Source organism: Lissotriton helveticus, chromosome 2_1 (genome assembly GCF_964261635.1).
Source record: "Lissotriton helveticus chromosome 2_1, aLisHel1.1, whole genome shotgun sequence".
Classification (NCBI taxonomy): Eukaryota; Metazoa; Chordata; class Amphibia; order Caudata; family Salamandridae; genus Lissotriton; species Lissotriton helveticus.
This window is the reverse complement of record NC_136059.1, coordinates 464,447,531-464,467,369: the sequence shown is the minus strand read 5'-3', so window position 1 is coordinate 464,467,369 and position 19,839 is coordinate 464,447,531. Positions and strand designations below refer to the sequence as shown.

General features: G+C 44.1%; 1 protein-coding gene across 1 annotated transcript in view; it reads right to left on the bottom strand.

Annotated features, from left to right (window-relative positions):
• The window catches only part of MAP3K1 (mitogen-activated protein kinase kinase kinase 1), a 563,015-nt gene extending 544,411 nt beyond the window's left edge, over window positions 1–18,604 (bottom strand). The window contains exon 1 of the mRNA XM_078675109.1: window positions 18,194–18,604. Within this exon, the coding sequence (XP_078531235.1) occupies window positions 18,194–18,543 (350 nt within the window). The 5' untranslated portion in view covers window positions 18,544–18,604. The remainder of the gene's footprint in view (window positions 1–18,193) is intronic.
• Between the last annotated feature and the right edge of the window lie 1,235 nt (window positions 18,605–19,839).

The window sequence follows — 19,839 nt, the reverse complement described above, 5'->3', positions numbered from 1 at the left end:
AGTAAAGAACATCTTGTGCTTCACATAAATCCTAATGAGCCAATTGGAGTCACGGTGTGGCTGTCGTAGATGTTTCGGTCCCAACTAAGGTAGGGGGGAATCGAGAGATGGCCTGAGAGAGCTACATCGCTGACCATGTAAGAAGGACCTCCATGTAGTTTTCAATAATCTTCAATTAACAATGTATGTAGATGGGCCGAGTAACAATGTACTGCCCATCATCCCCGGGCGAACCAAGGTTCAGTACCGGATGAAGTGAATGGAACCTTAATAACTCTGTGGTTGTATTAAGCCGGGATACACGAGAAGGCCAGAATACATGAGACGTCAGGATACATGAGAATGCCACAGGAACCAAGGAACGCCTGACTGTTGTAAATATGTATTGTGCCTTGATAGTCACCTTCGATCCAAATGACTGAGATCCAACCCACTTTTTTACCCACTGGACTTTGTTTATATTGTGTTCTTGCTTTTTTTTTATTGTTTTTTCAAAAATCATATTGTTTTCCATTTGGGTGTATACCAACTCTGTTCTAAATGTAGTTCTGTGTCCATTACTTAATGTTATTTTGGAAGGGACCACTGTTTCGTGTAATACTATTATTCAAAATGATGGCGCCCCGTGATTTCTGTACATACTGCAGAACACACCGTTTCCAGTACCCTCTTCATACTTTAAAGAAACAGAAAGCGAACAGAGCGATATTATGGGACAGAAAACCCCCACGGATAGCCTTGCAGAAGCTAGAGCAAGGTTGGTTTAATTGGGTGTGGGGTTGCCTGACATACAGAAATATTACTGGGCCACACAACTAATGGTAATTAACCAATGTTTATACTGACCCCGAGACGACCCAGCATATAGAAAGGACAAATTTGTCCTACAGGCAGGGAGTTTTGCGGGGGCGCTTTACACTACTCCCAGACACCTACAGCTTACGGGTGCAATAAAACACCGTCCACAGTGCAATGTACCTGGATACTGCACTGGGACATTTCCTGTAAACGGGTAAGTAAAAGCCTTTTGGCTATTTAGTTACAGTTTTAAAGGATTTCTTAGATTTTCCAACTCCACAGTCAATGTTATCCTATGGAGGAAAATAGTTGTATCAGTTAACAGGCAAGTAAGTGGGAGTTGGTATTCTGGGGTTAGACTCATGGGCCTCCCAGGGTCAAGGATACACTCTTGTTACACCCTCAGCAGCACCAGGGCGGCCGGGTGAAGAGTGCGGAGGCCCAATGTTATCCAATAGGGGTTAGGGGGCCTCCGGTTAGTGGCTGCTGATGAGTTGTGGGAGCAAAGCTTCTGGACTTAAGTTCTGGGCAAATGGGGGTTTAGGCCAGCACAAAAAAATGCACCCTCAGCGGCACTGGGGCGGCCGGGTGCAGAATGATGTTTTGGCGTTGGGTGCCCTATAGCTTCCAATGGGGAGTCTCCGGTTTGCAAACACACTGCAGGATCGGGGACGAAGGTCTTCTGGGTGTGACCACCTCTTGAAGTAAGTTGGGATGTTGGGGATTGGTTAGGCACTGATGTTTGGGCCACCCAAGGCCAAGGGGCGTCGAGTGCAGGGGTGCCTTTTCGGGTCGGTTCTTCTTACCAGCTCCTGGTCGTGGTATGGGGGGGGGCCTTCTGGTTTGAGGCTGCAGGCGTTGGCTTGACGCAGGTCAGGGATCACCGGATCTTGGGTCAGAATCACTGGGGAGACCTCCTCTTGGTGTCGAGCCACTCGAACTAGGGCCGAAGGTGTTGGGTGCAGATCCTTGCGGCGCTGGAGTCTGTTGTTGAACCAACTCGGTGTTTACGGAAGATAGGGTCTTTGGGATGGAAGGCAGGCAGGTCCTCTGGGTTGCTGGCTGCAGGACACACAGGGATTTTGCTGAAGCAGGTTCGAGGTGGTAGGGCTGGGGCCAAGTCAGTGGGCGTCCTCCTCTTGCTAGCTTCGGCACAGCTGTTCGGTCCTTCTTTTCTTCTTCTGGTTTCTTGTCTGAGGAAGCATGGTACAGGGGTGCCCCTAAATACAAGATTTAGGGGTGTTACAAGTAGGCAGAAGGTTGGGACCAATGGGTCCCTTCCCTGGGGTGGGAACACCCCCTATTATGCCACCTTCCAGTGGGAGGGGGCATAAACCTCACCCTGGTTGGCTGGGTCCCCCCATCTGCAAGATGGCGGGGACAGAGTTGTGCTTCACCTCACCTCCCCCACCTGAGGGGTGGAGTTGGTAGAGGTGGGCACACCGCTCTTCCTCACTTATTTTTCCCACCCAAAGTGGGGGTCAGAACCAGTGGGAACCAGTTGCTGAAAGCAGCAAGTGGCCTGGGGAAGCTCATAAAGGCCGCAAGCCTTTGAAGCTTCCCCTTCGTGGACCCTGCTCATCCTGAGGGGGGGGGCTAGGCACCTCTCCCCAGGATCTGCATTATTTCAGGCCCCCGAGAGTAGCAGGCTCTCGACCCAGGGGTCCAGAAACATATCTGGTGGTGGCAGCTGAAAGTTGCAACTCCGCCTGGACACTAGTGGTAGGTCGTTTCACAGGGGGCATCGCTATAATGCCCTCTGCGTGCATTTTTCATTAAATCCCACACTGGCATCAGTTTGGGTTTAATGTGCTGAGAAGTTTGATATTAAACTTATTAGTTTTCAGTGTAGCCATTATGGTGCTGTGGAGTTCATAATGACAAACTCCCAGCACCATATACTCTTAATGGCAGCACTGCACTTACAATGTCTAAGAATGAACTTAGACACTGTAGGGGTAAATGGTTCATACACCTGTACCCTCACCACTGGTATAGTGCACCCAGCTAAAGGGGTGACTGATCTACGGCAGGGCAGTGGGTTGTAGGCATGTCATACAGGGATGTGTGCCATGTAGACTCTTCACTTTGTTTTGCACCAAGACAAGCAGCCTGCAAATGCAGTGTGTGTAAAGGTACAGGGCCACTATGGGTTGCACAACAAGTGCTGCAGCCTTTAAAGGTCTTCCCCTGGTCACAGTGCCCTGGGTACCTTTGGTACCATTTACCAGGGGCTGACCTGTGGCCAGAGATGTTAATAGGGTTTGGGTTAGTTTGGGGGAAAGAACACAGGCCCTGGGAACCTGAATGGCATGGATCCAGGGCACATCAAGTCAAAGTGCATCAGTAGTCTAGCACAAAGGGTGTTGACGGTGGGGTTACTGCAACAGAAACCCATCTTCTCACAAGGGGTAGTTCCATTCACAACACTGCAACGAGATTATGAATTAGTGGATACAGAGACGTATCAATATCTACAAGGCAGGCATTCCATCGGTCTGCCACCCACAAAGGAGTGGAACTGCCCGAGTCGTCCCCACTGAAAGATAGGACCCTGGTGGACTATATGGACTGCAAGGTGATTTCTCTGATCTATCAAAAATTGATCAATAATTCTCCCGACCCCCTCCTCAAACTCCGACAGCAGTGGCAAAAGGACATACGGAAACTAGATGACTAGGATTGGCATGAAGGGTTGGCCTCTCCGAGGGAGGCGGCCAACTTCACAAGATTTAAGTTTTTAAGCTATTCCACAGAGCACATTTTTCAAGCCATACACTGGCTGAGATGCGCAGGGGGTCTGACCCTGGTTGTAAAAAACTGTGTGGTCAAGAGGGTACATTTTAATCACACTTTGGTACTGCCCACACATAAAAATGTATTTGGAGACAATTATTCACTGTTTGAGTGAGGTCTTGGGTGTGGTGTTGGAACCTACACCGAAATGGTGCCTACTAAATGTGTGGGAAGCAACCGTTCTCAATAGCAAAGAAAGAACTTGGGTAACACTGGGAACGGTAGTTGCCATGCACAATATCGCAAAACTGTGGGGAGCATTCGACACACCAACACTACAGGACTGGATGAAAGACCTGGATTGGTGTATGGTAGCGGAGAAGGTTGTATATGAAAGTATGGATTATTCCCAGAAAGTGGGAACAGATCAGAGTAAGTGGACGTGTATAGGGGGAGTCCATGCACGAATCCCTTGACGAAACTCACACGAGTCGGTGATGGATGGATACCATGAGAGTGCGGCAGGAAGCGAAATAATAAAGGTGAACGATGGAATGTGGTCCTTACTGATTTTACCAAGTTGTTGCATGTAATGTAATATTCCCTGCCATGTCATCAATAAAGGGTTTAAAAAAAGGAAGCTATACTACAGGCGAGGGGCAAATACAAGAAGGAAAGTCAGTAAATAAGCAAGCACATGAGTGACAAGGAACCAATGGCATAAGCCCACTAAGCTTTGGTATGGTGCAAGAGGTCTTTCACAGACAGACAGCTAAAAGCAGTGTGCAGATAAGACCTAAATAAAAGAGCATTTGTATAAATTCTACCTATGGTGTAACTCAACCTAAGTGACGAGATGTTAGTTTACTCCTCCAAATAACATTACTGTGGATGCTGTAAACCGTTCTCTCTCATTTCAGCTACTCAACAGCAACAAATGTGGTCTGCTTAAGTGCTTCCCCCCTACTCTTTGAAGTGTGCTACCTATATCAGACCCTTGAACCATAATGCACAAACCATTTCTGAGAAACTTCACGCTAAACACCCAAAACAGGTAAAATAAAAGACACACTTACGCCAGTAGTCTGTTTCGCATTCTATATATTGCTCTAATGCTATTTTTAGGGCTCGGCTGAACGCGCGGAAGCGCGTCCCCGCCGAAGCTCTTTTGTCGGCGTGTGAGCTTCCCAGGAGACAATCCTGGCCGCGCGCATCGCCCTGAAGGCGATTTCAAAGTGACACGCGCACGCGAACGAGCGCTGCGGCCAGGCGCTGTCTCCTGAGAAGCACACACGCATGCGCATACACACACACAAGCGCCCACGCACATACATACAGACACCCACCCCCCCAGCTCACATACACACACGCGCGCACACACACATGAGTGCACCCCCTCTCCCCCACCGTCGCACACATGCATACACACACACTTGCACGCACACACACACACACACACACACACACGAGGGAACCGAGCCCCCCCCCCCAGCCCTTTTCAACTTACCAGGTGAATTCTGAGGGACTCCGCTCTCCTTCTGGCGTCGCGAAACGCTTTCACTCCGCCTTCTCTTCCGGTCCGGATGCAGCCCCGCCCCAGTCACAGGCGAATTTGCCTGACTTCCGGTGAGGCTGCTGGGCTCGTTTATTTATGCGATTTTACATAGCGTGAACTTTACCCGTTTGCAAGCTGTGGCAGCATTTCACTTGCCAAATAATCCAGAGTTGTGTTAATTGAAACTTGCATGTGGGGCGCGTCACTTTTTCCCCCTCCCCGCGATCACTGTGCACTTATTGGAGTCTGCTCTGAGGTGGTGTTTAATAAATTTAAAGGCTCAGCATTTCTTGCTCCGATTACATTTTGAAGAGGCAGAGCATGTGACTGGCTGTATGGTATCATCTTGTACCGCAATTAACTTTTAAAGAGGCAAAGCGCGTTACCAGGTTTTAGAGGCAGAATGTGTTACTAGCCTTATGACAGTGTCACGCTGGCTTATCAGCTGCGTTACCCACGTCTTCATTTAATATTACATTGTGCTGCTATTGGTTACAAGCTCAGCGGTGACACGCACACCCTTTAAATTTATCAACAGCTTGCCACAAGCCATTTGGTAGCATATACTGTGGTGTTCTGCACACCAGAGCCAGAATTAAATTATTGCTGGGAGTTACAGCAGTGACTTACACACCTGTTTATCTACAAGCAGTAAGTCCATACTTATTATTCAATGTGCATGCATCGGTGATATGCACACCAGTTTATCATACAAATAGCGTGTCACAAAATATTTGGATATATAGTGGTCTCACACACACCAGAGTCATTTACACTGTGCTACTTACTGTGCATTTCTACCTGTTTGTTTAAAGTTTTCTTGTTTAAATCTTTTATAAATAAGTCCTTGAGGCCTCGTGTGTCATGTTCTTAATGGCTGCATCACATCGCGTTCATGTACAATGCTAATAGCTCTAACTTTTGCAATGCCGAGACCGTTGCATTGTAAATGCTTGTTTAATTTTTGTAAAGGTGTTGTATAGACGGCAACAGGGGGGGAGGGGGGAGGGGGCAAAACACCCATATGGCAGGGATGGAAAATACTAACAGCAAGAAAATATCTATGGGTCGGTAAAGGCTTCTACTGTGTAAAATATTAAGGGGAATAATGGTAATAGGAAGACACACAATGCAATCAACTAAATGGGCTCTGGGGAATTACAGTAGATTACCATAAGCAAATGGCAGATCTCATTCGCTATGTATCTGCAAACTTAATTTGCACTTTCACGACATTTTAATCATTTCTACTCTGGGTATTTACCTGGGGGTTATTTATATAGCAGGGACCCTGTCACCAGGAAGTAGATCATCGGTATATGGAAACAGAATACTTGCTGGAGATGGGAGGTTACAGAACACGTTGGGACATTTACAAGAGGCATTTGAATTACTTTAAAGGAGATGAGGATGGAGGAAAGGAGAGTTTAGGTGAGGGGAAGAAGGAAGTGATACGTTTTGAGATAGCTTTCAAGCACAGCAGAGAGTGAACCAGGTGACGCATAAAGAATTCTATAGCATGGAAGCATATCAAATTGTTCCACATGGGAGTCAGATGTGCAGTACTATGCATCTTGAACCGCACAAGTTAAGAACTGCAACATAGAAGTGTATCAATGAGAAAAAAAGCAGATATGCCCCATTACTGTCCATCTTGTTAGTTTACCTTCATATACACATGGGGAACAATATTTGACTTGCACCAAATTAATAGAAGCTAATCGAAAACAGGCGAGCACAAAAACAGTGCCTACATTTATGGAGGACGTGTCTGAAAGACGCTACAGAACATAACAAATGTAAGTAAAGAAGAAAAATAAAATCCATTGGTGATTGTATGGATTATTGTAAACCACTGCAAAATTATAGTTTTTCTTAAACCGACTGCTAAAATAGCCATACTTGCCCTCAAGTGGATTAAGTCAATATAATCGAGGCTTCATTTTCCAAGAGCAAATACTTTACTAAGAACACGAAAAGTCACTAGGAAATGGAAGAAGGAACAGAGAAAGTTGTGGCACAGACCCCACAGCATTGACATACTCCGAACACATCGCAAAAATCATGTGACAGATAGTTACCACAATCACCACTGTAAGATTAGAGAACTTGTCAACTTGCAATGCAAACACAAAGCCCTCTCTCTGTGCAGCTGCAGTAATGTCACTCAATTAGTTACACCGTCAAAGCATATCCATCAAAGCATATCACACACCAGCCACAGAAACCATTACAACAAAGGAATCCCTCAACGTGTCATAACTTTCCAGACGGATTCCTGAAATGCCATTAAACTTCATGGAGTATGTGTCCTGCACTCTCTAAGGGGGTCCTGTATAGCTCCGGGTAGGGAGGAGGGTTATTTCACACAATCTCTATGGAAATGACTTCCATTTAGATTAATTGTATATGGATCTATTTTAAGGATTTCTTCTCAAAATCTGGGCCCACGCAGAACACTCATTTAGGCTGTCCGATGCTACATAAATTACGAATATGGAGAACAAAAGAGTCCTATCCCACAGGCTTTCAAAATAAATGTAAATTATGTAACAATAGGTCTACCTGAAAAATCATTCATTAACATGAACATGATTCAGGAAATCGGAGCTTACCTTTTATCTGACTGATTCCTGTAACTATGTTTTAGCGTCACTGTTTACTTCTAGCATGCTATTAACTAATGGGATTTGCCTGGCACTTTTATTTTTATATTCATGGTTAAATTTCATTGCTACTATAATAGTTGTAATTAACAGCACAATATTGTGGATTAAATTAAGAAACTGGGGCATTGACAATATTCGCTTAAAACCATTGGTTGCTCTATAATCGGAAACTTGGGTTAAGGTTAGAGTCACTACAGCCTGGTCTACCACCCAAAAAATACAAACCAATAAAAGGTTTGAGGCAAGGATGCTTATTGACCCCAATGCTTTTTAATCTGTACCTGGCCGATTTACCAGATTGTTTGGCTGATGCTCGAGCTTTCCCTCCCAAACTAGCCGGAACTGAAATTCAATCACTCCAATATGCGGATGACACAATATTTCGTGATCAAACTCCGATCGGATGACAGCGGCTGCTAACTGCATTGTCTCTATATTGCAGAGAAAACAATCTAAGAAAATAAACACTGCAAATACAAAGGCAATGATAATTTGCCAACAAATGAAAAAAGAAAGGTGCATGGTACATTGAAGGTAAACCAATCGAGATAGTCACAGCATACAAGCATTTAGAAGTGTGGATCGATCACAAAGGACGGATGTCTGCTCAGGGCAATGCAATGCAAGGAACGGCTCAATCTTTAGAGGGTGCTTTTTGTAGAGCAAGGATGGCCATGAACTCACCAGGTCTCACCCCCTTAATCCGAGTAATGGGGGCAACATTTCTACCGTCAGTAGCCCAATGTGCAATAGCCTTCAAAGATAAAATTACAATATGGTTGGATAGAGCTCAGTCAGCCTGTTTCTGTAGAGTTTTCTTTTTACCGTCTTCTATCTCACAGGCTCAAATACGTAGGGAATTCAACCTTTCATTTCAAAAGTGGATCCTAAAAGCTAGGTTCATAGCCTTTTGTCTAAAAGCCAAACAAGCGTGGAACAACATGCTAAAGAAAAACATCTGGACAATGATAAACAGCCGAGGGTATACATGGTGTGAATTTTTAGCTCACTGTGTTGAAGTACTGGAAGCTCAAGAAATATGGTCCGCCGCTATACCCACATCGGCAGCAGCAAGACTCTTAACAAAACAAGCGTAGATAATGTTGGCCGATAGTTCATTTAATACACAATAGAAGGGGGTTCCCCAATAAGATAAATGATATAGGCAGGAAAGAAGGGGATTAGAACAATACAAATAGAAAATCAAAACCCTGCCTAAATGATCAAAAGAAGGTCCTCTAAGGGATCCAACACTGTTGTTCATGGAGCAATATTACATGAGTATCAGAGCCAGAGAACATCCAACAACTATGTTTCAGTCCATAATTTTTTACGAAAATATATATTTATTGGTTTTTATACATAATCTGATATTTTTTTTATATAAAAAATGAAAATTAATTTGATGTACATATATAGATTTTTTATATCACATTAAAAACAACACAGTAAATTCACGTAGATCAATGTTCCACACACTCCTGGGGGATTCTAGAGGATGAACACACATTCATACTTTTGGGGTATCAGTCACACTCGCAAACATTCACCACAGTTCAGATGAAAAGGTACAACATTGCCTGCAACTAATGAATGGACTTATGGTTGCATGGACGTGGGTGCAAAAATAAGATGGCAGATTAGTTGGAAAGAAGTTGTCCTCAAGGGCTCAAATGCTGCCGTTCTATAAGGTAACGCCAACGCGCGTTTCGGTGTACAGGCACCTTCGTCAGGGCAAGAAGATACCACCAAGGAGGGGAACACACAAGCTGAAAATAAAACAGTGGCTGATATTAAATAACTATATCGTTTCAATGATATTACCTACAATATTGTTCAATACACACTTAGTTTGTAATCATGATCACCTATCAATGATTAGGTGTTATGGCTCTGATGTCATATAATAGCTCCCAGGATATGTCTCCCCATAATGGGGGAGTAAGGGTCAACACAGGGATGAGGACCCAGGTGTGGACAAAGGAATCAAGGTTCTATATTCCCAACATTCACATATTTATTTCAATTGCATTCTTTCATTTCATTCATTAGACACACTATACATTCTTTACTGACATCTGTATAGGATTAAGGATGGCCAGAGCATTATTTATGGCAACCTAAAAAATCCAGTAGGGGGGCAATACTTATTTTCATCGTAGAGATAATTCATTTAAGTCATGGAAGCTGGGCATCAAAACTTTACGACAGTGGGGCCTTACCACATTACCTGTCCTTCCGCTTAACACCTTGAATGCTATGGGGATTTTTCTCCTGTGCTGGGATCCTACAGATACCACTTTACATGACGAGCTGGGCTCGTCATCAGCATAGCAGGAGGCTACTGCATGACGAGCCCAGCTCGTCATGAGCGTCGAAGGGGTTAAAACCAATAATGAAGCGCCAACTAATGAAACTACAATTCGGCTTGATTCTACTGTTGGCTTACAGGTATGGACGAGAGTATAGAGACTGTAGCCACTCAGTGCTGAGCATGGGGGGGAGGGAGGGTTGAGGAATCTCTCATCCACATATTGTGCACCTGCAAGAAACTACGCACTTTGAGAATATAATGGCTTCCCCCCATTTGGCGCATTTTGAATATACGGACATGTCAAGCTGCCCTGGTTGAGAGCATGAAAGGTGAATCAGTGCAGCTGGCGGCATGCTTCATGAAATATCTGTCTGCTGAAAAAGCAGTTCTGGATTCTGATAATCATATAGAACTATAATCCATAATGCTGTGCCAATTGTTTTAAATCCTCATGTTTATAGTTGCCTAAATGGTGTGTAAACTTTGTAAGCTCCAGAAAAACAGGGTGATAAATCTTCATACACCCTCTTAGAATATTGGAATGTATGCACTTCATATGGTTTTAATATGGCTCGATTGCAATGATTTAAATTAATTGTGCAATAAACTATCTTTATATAACAGCACAACATCATTAGTAATAATCTTAACAAATGCAACAAGGAATGGCTCCTTATAAATTGACGACAAAGAAATAAAGTACTGCTGACCATTTACAGCCACATTAATTCTAACATTTGGAAATAGGAGCCCAGTTCAGCCACACTGCTTAAAAAAAATACACACTCAGAACAGCTTATGTATTCAAATGTCTTGCCCACGGTGTACACTCTCTGCCAACGACCCGTCTTAGCTCATGGGCGTGCATACCGAATTACAAGCCCCAAACTGCGCCCCATACTTTTGTAGGAAAGTGCAACAGTGAATCAGGATAATGACTGCAGGCCGGCCAGACAGCATATTATCAACAATCTAGAAGTTAAGGACGTCCTTTTATAAGAACCTCTAAAAATCAAGCATCTACAACTCACTGTTTCCCTTCTAGAAGCGTAAAGTTAAATATTTGATGACAATTGGATAGCATCATCTTTCCATGTGTTGTGTGCTGATAATAAAAGGTATATCTCTCCGAAAAGGGGTGTGCTGCTTTTCAGCCAAAAATATGCCAGCACATTGTTAACATTAGCAAATCCATAAATTATTCGGAGGTTAAGAACCTAAACAAATGCATGCAGGGTCACAATGTAATATTTCTATTATATCCAGTAAGTCATATATACTACAAATAGGGTTTTGGAAATAAAATTATTAAATAGACCCAAATAAATATTGGCTGCACAAAGCCTCTTCGTATGGTTTAAAATCACACCTGGTTATTCAAACACTTGGGCATTTTCAGAATATAACCACAAAGGATTGCATATTATAACTAAGCATGTGTGAATTATGATCTTGTTTAAAACACAAGCTGCGTCTCTGCTGATGTGTATCAGAAGACAAAATGACATGAAATGTACTACAAATAACACTATCCGTTTTCTAGTGCTTACCTCTGAAAATTTTGCACAGTTAATCTGTGAGATGGAAATAACACTTGTCTTTGCGGGGTTCAGTCACAAGAAATGCTATGTTTAAAGCTAATGCACTGCGACATTTCTGTCTCTTTAAATGCCTCCATTAAATGAAAGCTTTCACGTATTATTTAGGTCATTCGCTGTGCTCTTCAGCCTCACTTCCTCTAACTGAAGGTTTCGAAATGCTGCCCACTACGACTGACGGATGCCTTTTCGGCAGCTGCGTCATCAGGTCAAAAGCCTGCAGCACGCCATATAAAAACTAGATACATGGAAGCCTGTCATAAATTAATAAAAGAATAGCTTTACTCTAAATGTATCTTTTCAGTACAATCGTAGCGTTTGTAGCCACCCGTAATTAATAAAAATAAAAAAAAAGACGACAAAGCAACTCTACTTAAATAAGATATTGCACTTGACTTGTGACCTCACAATGCCACTATACCGGAGGACGCAAAAACAGAAAAGGCAGGTCCCTCAGCAGACCACCACCTGTGGAGTAACAATGGAAGAGGTAAAGAGGTTTTCAGCCCTCTTTTTACACCTTTGAACAATGTTCCTAAAGTTTCATTATCATTAACGGACAAGGAAATATGTGGCAGTGCTAATGTTTGCATTACTTAATTCTCAACTGCATTCAGTTTTACAAAAAGTGGCTTACATCAAACTTCTTAAAATATTTCTGCAACAAATTGCAAGCTGCATTATGAGCTGCCTATTTTCACAGTACACACTACATGCACATTTATTCTATAATTCAAGAATAACACTTTCATATTAAGAAGCAAGACACCAATAACGTAAGGCTTTGGGGGGAGAGGCTGACTATTATAAGGAATAAAATACCTTCCGCTGCACAGCAAAACGAATTTGCAATCACCCCAAATTTTCATGACCTTCTAACGTAACTATATCTTCAGTATCGATCCACTTTGAGGTCCAGGCACTCCTCAGTGACTTGCAATAGCCTTAGACAACACAGTGTATGGTACGTTATCCCATTTATTACACCAGTGGGGGATGGTAACTTGGCAGTTACCAAAAGACAGCTGCATTAATTAGAAAGAAACAGCAATTCTCATGATCTCAGAAGACAAAACAAAAAATGTTTTAAACGTTTAAATACAAAATAGATTCATTTACAAAAGAAAGGACACCGTTGACTGCTGAGCAACTCGGATTCAACTTTGACCAAAACATGGCATGACTCAGCTGGTGCATGAAAGTTTCTCATCAAAATTCCAAAGCTACTAGTCAGGGAAATCCCTCCTTAAAATTACTATAAAATGAGGAGGACCTCCAACTCTATTTACCTTCAGACGGCATACTTCACCTCTGCACGCCTGTTCAGCGCCCGCCTGCGGCCATCCCCATTCTGCCCGCGCTGCAACTAAGCCCCAGACGATTTTTACCACATAATGCCCCGTTATATGCCGTTCTGGGTGGGGGTTGAGCGTGAACTTACACAAGCTCTAGGGTGGGAGGTCCCCCTTGACCAGATACGACTGATCCTGGGAGTGTTTGATGGTCTTGATGGATCCCGGGCCAACAAGCGCTTCCTGGGAACAGCAGTGGCGGTGGCGAAGAGCGATTTCACTGCGCTTTGGTCCCAGGCCAAGCCGCCCACCATGCGGAGCTGGAGGCAGGGAGTGGACTGGTGTGGTACCCAAGATGAGCCCCTCTTCGAGGCCCAGGGTTGCCCAGAAATCTTTGGCAAAATATGGGGCAAATGGTTTAGTTTATCGCCAGTGTGAAGGGTTCAAATGGTCATGTATGTGGTGAGTAACGGGCGAGGCCCACAAGTGTCGAATGAGTCTAAATCGTCTTCCCTTTAATATACTGTATCTGTACAATGTGTCTGATTGCTACCAATGTATTCTTTTGATCTGTAAAAATGTAATAAATGGGATCCAAAAAAAATGAGGATCACAAACCCTTCCAAATTATTCATGTTCAATAACCCATTCTTTGCTATCCCAAGCCCCACCAACCCATTTATGTATGGACCCCTGGGAACTTAGCCGTGGTTCGGGTTGTGGAGGTACAGTACAAAAACCTAATAAGAGACTGTGAACATTGAGAAGTAGGGCCTGTGTCTGAAGTGATTTGAAGCATTCTTGGCGCTCCGACCACCGTGCTTCAGTTCACAGGTTAGATATTTCACAAGTTTCAGAGAGAGTGCTGTTTCTTAAAAAGCAAAACACCTGCTTCGTGATCATCCATGGCACGATTAACATCTTTTTTGTATTTTTTCTAAAGCCCGGGCGTTGTCCGAGTAGACGTCAGAGAGCTTAACAAGAAGACACTGTGCAAAGACGTAGAGTACAATATTTTCATTCAAATCAGTAACAGCAACAAATAAAATCAATAGATTCGGCAGAGGCGCCATGTTATTTAATGTAGAGATCAACGAAAAGAAGCTAGTTTGAGGGCGATGGTACGACTATTTGAATGCAACAGCTGAAAAGAAAAGAAATTCGTGAATAAACTATCACAGGGACCTGTGAATGCTGCATGTTTACAACTGCAGAAATGTCCCCATTATGTAGGCAATAATGAGAATTTTGGATCGAATAACTAAGCCTATAAATACGCTGTACAAGGCACACGTTGGTTGCCAAAATGACATGGAGAGTAATTCTGCCCAGGTTCGCTTGAAATGTTCTGCCGACCTTGGCCTTTGCTCTCTGAATGGCTAACATCCGGTAAGCTCCCGCCCCACGAGCAGCAGGAGAATTTCAAACTTCAAAGCGTGCACTGGGGCATGCAGAAAAACACATCATTTCAAGCAGCCAACATTAACGCTCCGGTACACACTCGATACACAATAATGGCAGGACAAGCCTAACGACCGGTGCCAACACAAAGCTTCCCGCGCTGCTCTCGCGCACTGTGCAGTTCAAGAATCATTTAGCGGCAGCCTGGCAGCTCTGGTTCCGAGCAGTCTCCTGGGGCACCGGGGACAGACTGGCAGGGATTTCCCACAACGGTCAGGTTACAGGTAACGCCTTGTTCCTTAGTCGAAAGCAGACAGATCATGCATTGTTTTCCGAATGTGAAAAATGGAGAAGGCAGGCAGCTGACAGGAAAGGCCGGACAGTGCGTGCCTTTCATGGATACAAAGAGAGCGCAGCGTTTTACTCTTCCACTTGGTGGGGGAGACTCGGCGCAAGAATATCCCCCGAATTCTGCAGAAATTGCTCCCTTTTAGCAATCCTTTGCTCTATATTGATCACCCGAGGCCTGCGCCAATGCCAGTCAAAACTTGCTGTCTCCAGACAGGTGCAGACAATAGTGCCCCACGTCTTTGAGGGGGATCGGGTTCCCTTGCCCCAGCGGTATGCCTGGAAGCTTCTCCGTTGGGTGTGAAACGAGGACTACAAGGTAAACTGGCAGGTATATGAAGCAGGTATTAAGTGCATTTGAACCCCTCCCCACGAGAGCTTTACCAGCACTGCTAAGAAGTAGAAAGTAAACCAATACAGCATGTGGCTCCCTTACATACCCTCCCCCCAGAACGCACTCATCGCCAATTGTAATTAAGATTATAGTGATACACCTCAAATTGTACATTTAAAAACAAAAAATATTTATAAGAAATGTAATTATTGCTCAAGTGTCAAGGTTCTACATGGCCATCCATATTCACTGGACCACTCAAATCTACCTGCATTAACCAGAACGTATGCCTACAACGAAAACAAATAATACTGAGCTCAGGGGACATTACAGATGTCAAAAACATCGGCACTCTTGCTATTAGTCCAGAACAACTGTGCCTAAAAGCTCGAGCCCCGACTTAACACACATACACCCTATATTCACGCTGGTCTTCCAAGGGAGTAGACATAAAGGGCATAAGAATGGTCTATCATGAGGCTGTAAACAACCAACCCCTTGATGGCCAGCGCTGAATGCAAAAACATATTCCATGCAACGCCTTACTGTGATAAAGTCCGAGATGTAAAGTCCCCGAAGAGCATTAATAACCAACTACAACCGTATTAACCCAGCGAGGCTACTATGGCAAAAGAGTAAAATGACAAAGCAGCATTCATGGGCCAGATATCTGCTTCAATAAATAGCACACGACTATTTCCAAAACACTATACCAAGCAATATAAATTAGTGTGATTGGTTGGGGGCTTCTGTCCTGGTGGTAGTAAAAGGTTTTAGAAGGAGTGCAAGGGGCAAAGAGGTAGAAACATCATGCCTGCAAGGCCTTGCAATCCCAAAGCCGCATTCCACTGATACACCTGGCCCCACACCAGTAACATGCTTCTTTCTGGCTCCTAGCTCCAACAGGAAGCGCCAAAGAGAATCGCTTAACTGCCTAAATAATACAGAAGGGCAACCAAGGCAGGCAGCCACCACTTCACTTACAGGTCCATGGTGCTTATAGGCTACGGGTGACAATGGTCCCTCTTCCAGCCCAGGCTAAGGCCTCCACCCTCGACTTAATTCTGGGGATGGATGAGTGCTGCCACTAACGCCAAGAGTAAAATTTAAAAAAAATACACAACACTAGAAGCACATTAATGGGCCTGTATGCAGAGACTTTACAGAATAAAGACAGCACACTACCAAATAACAGTAAAAAAAAGTAAGAAATAAATAATCACGTCAATAGCAACAACCCAAACAAAGTATGTGCACTTTATTGGACACATCTACAAGCAAATCAAAATACAGCAAAAACAAATGGTCAGAGCATTAAGCAGGCTAGTATGTAAAGCACCCAACCAATATGCACATAAACAGGGATGCAAGTGGAGTTTTTACAACATAAAGAGTAAACACATCATGCAGGCAATACAGTGCTGAAACAAAATTACATTAAAAGAAATATGCTTCTACAGAACTGGTCTGTATGATACCCCAGCCACTAGGGAGCGCTAGGACGGGTGGATATAGATAGGCTAACAGAGGGAAGCAAGCAGACTTCACATTAAGTAGAAAAGGTAAATGATCACCAAACCACAACACGCACGCAGCAACACGTCTCTACATGATCCACGAGAAAACTAATGTAACCAGTTAACATGAATTCTCATCACGTACAGTATCACTGCACCAAGAAATGGCAAGACCAGTGCATCCAGCTTCAGCCGGGGCAAGTTGTAAAGCACGGGCTGATACAGTCCCAATGTTGTACATGCACAGTTTTGATGACAATAATAGCCCAACAACAAACTATTTTAAAATAGAATTATGCTCGATTGGGGGTTTCTGAAAAAGCTCGCCCTCATTTGTAAATGTGTTTAAAAACAAAGAACAACGCTGTCGAGCACAAAATCATAGTACTATTAACTAGGACTGCCTACTAGCTAAGAGTGTATTGTAAACTCTACACCCTAACACAGAAAATCTCAACAAATCCAGTGGGAATGTCGTTGTTACACGAGGCAGCGCTTTAACACCTACACAATAAAAAGCAGTTATTTAAGACTACAATGAAAGACATGCACATTAAAATCAAAGACTGTTTAACACAGAATATGTACAGCCCGAAAAATATGCAAAGCCACTACCAAGCAAATCACGGAAAAGAACATAAAACAGGATGCAAAATGAGCTGTTCATGCGGAACAGAGAGCTAAGACAAAAAACGCCACAAGGCTTCAACCACAGAAAACGATGGCCGCTCAAGCACAACGACCAGGCAAAACAGCAGAAAAAAACAATACCAACCCACACACTTCAGATAATCAAGGAGAAACTACTCCTTACATTATCAACTGCAACTATTCGTTGGGCACACAATAACATTTCATTATGAACGTGGTAGAACTCGGAAACAAAGGGCAGCAAAACATAGAAACAAGAAAAAGTTCACTGTGGCAAACATCAAAACAGAAGCGCAGCGCTGAAATAAGTACACAAGTTACCCACCGGCCGCAGCAAGAAAACAGGCAGTCACCGAAACTGCATTAAATATTTACAAGGCAAAAAAAGGATCAGCGAAAGAGCCCCCAAATAAACGAGAGAAGAATACCAAAATAAACCAGTACACAGAGCGTGGTAGAACCAAGACTGGGGCCGCCAGCTAGTGGGACCCAGTAGCCCATTCTGTCAGACTGCCTTCAATCCAGGCTGACATCTCCTGATCTCTATCCATAGAGCTCAATAGACTGCAACACAAACTGCTGTACAGACAGACATCCTGCGGCTCCACTCAAAGTAGCATCCGACAGCCCGATCCTGGAGCTTCCCTCACGCTGATCCCTTGCACTATATCACCCTGTCCGTACATACTTCAGCACCCCTCACTGTCCGACCCTTCTTCCGTATTCCTGTAAGGTACCCCGAAGTAGTCCCCACTGTCTGCTCTGCCCTCCAGCACCCATCGCTCTCCAACCACGATTCAGTACCCCACAATGTGTGACCCCTCTTCCCAATCTATGCGAGTCTCCATGAGCACCTCACACTGTCCGATGCCACACCAGGGCCCCTCGCTGACATTACTTTAGCACTTCACACTGTCCGTTGCCCCTAGCCACACGCTCCCCCGTCCACAGCAGACTCGCTTGCGCCGCTCGCTTCTTACCTTCCCGTGAGAGCCGGACCCCCGGCGCAGTCCTCGGTGTCGAGTTCCTGAGCTCCACGTCCGGCTTGCGGGAGCACGGGCTGGAATCCGCCTCCACCGGACAGGAAGAACAGCGGGGCATCTGTAGGGTCCAGCCCCGGGGTGCCCTCAGGCTTATCCAAGTCCACGCTCCGCACTTTACGCAGCTGCTTGCCCCTCCAGTCAGCTCTGGGCGGCTCCCTGCCACCACCGCCGGGATCCCGGAGGCCAGCATGACCTCCGGGCTCAGCACCACTCGCATTCCCAGAGCCTGACCCGCCTGACGCTTGCAACCCAGAGGACGCACTCCTGTTCCCGGCCGCGGCCGCCATTTTTTCGGCCAAGGTTTACATTCACTCTACTGGACCCCGGCACGGAGCCGCGGGAGGGGGCGTGGTCAAGGGAGGCGGGTCCGCCGTGATGTCACTACACGAGCCGTGGAACCACGCCGAAGGAGGATGGTACAACTTGGAGGGCGATAGACATAAAAGATATACTACGACTTGCACGTTGTTTGCCGAATTCATTGACCACTCAGAATGCCGCGTGAGTGTGGCCGTAGTACTTTACTTATTTATAGAAGTCCACAGTGAGACACAAATGAATTGCAGCTTAGTTTGGCTGCAGACACACATACTGGTGTATGCACATACACGCACTCACACACAGCACAAGAACACTTTTTTAGATGCCATACATACACTCATTTTTCCTGATTATCAATAGTTGTTTTTTTTAAGTAAATACATTAGGGATGAAAAAGAGAAGTGACTCCATTTTGGCTTGCTATTCCTCACGGGACAAGGACCAAGCCAGACCTTTGACCCTGATGCAGCGCTACTCCGGAAATAATTTCTAAAACCATGTCACCTTTCCCTGAAGTACAAAATCATACATTTACTCATCAGTGGGGCCCATAACACTGCGAGTCACTAAAAAAAAAAAAATTCTTCCATCCTACTTCATGGTTTGGTGAGATTCAGAGAGCTGCTGTATCATAGCGGAGAGTCTAAACTAAAACTAGATAAATATACTATTTACACCTGCAGTTTAAATGAGTTTACCATGGTTTTTATTAACAAAACATTTGTTTTGACACGCCACCACTGTGGTCGACGAATCTGCTAGTAAAAAACTTAGGCGTAGGAAAACTCAAGACCAGCTTAATTCTCCATTTATCTAATTTTTATTAAAAGCAAATTTAGCATGCCTACAACTTTATTGACTTTATTTATTTCTTTATTCAAAAACGACATTTAAAGGAATAAGAGTTGTATCTCCAACAGTTATTTTCATTTATTTTTAGAAAATTCAGAAATAGACATTTTATTTAGATTTCAGAAATACAAGTATTAGTAAAAGACAGTTCCCAAAATTCATTTTTTTCTCCTAACTTCCCTAACTAAAACCCCCAACTAAAGTGCATCTCTCATTCAAGGAAAATAGAAAATTATTCAGAATCTTACATCTCAGGAAAATCAGCATATCAACAGCATCTCGGGAGGAAATCGAAAAGACGTTTTTTCCTCAGTAAAACCAGCACTTTTTATACCTTTTTCACTAGCTCTATCTATCTAAAAGAGTAACTTTCAGCCTAAATTCAAGTCCTGTTTGGACAATTTGGGGTG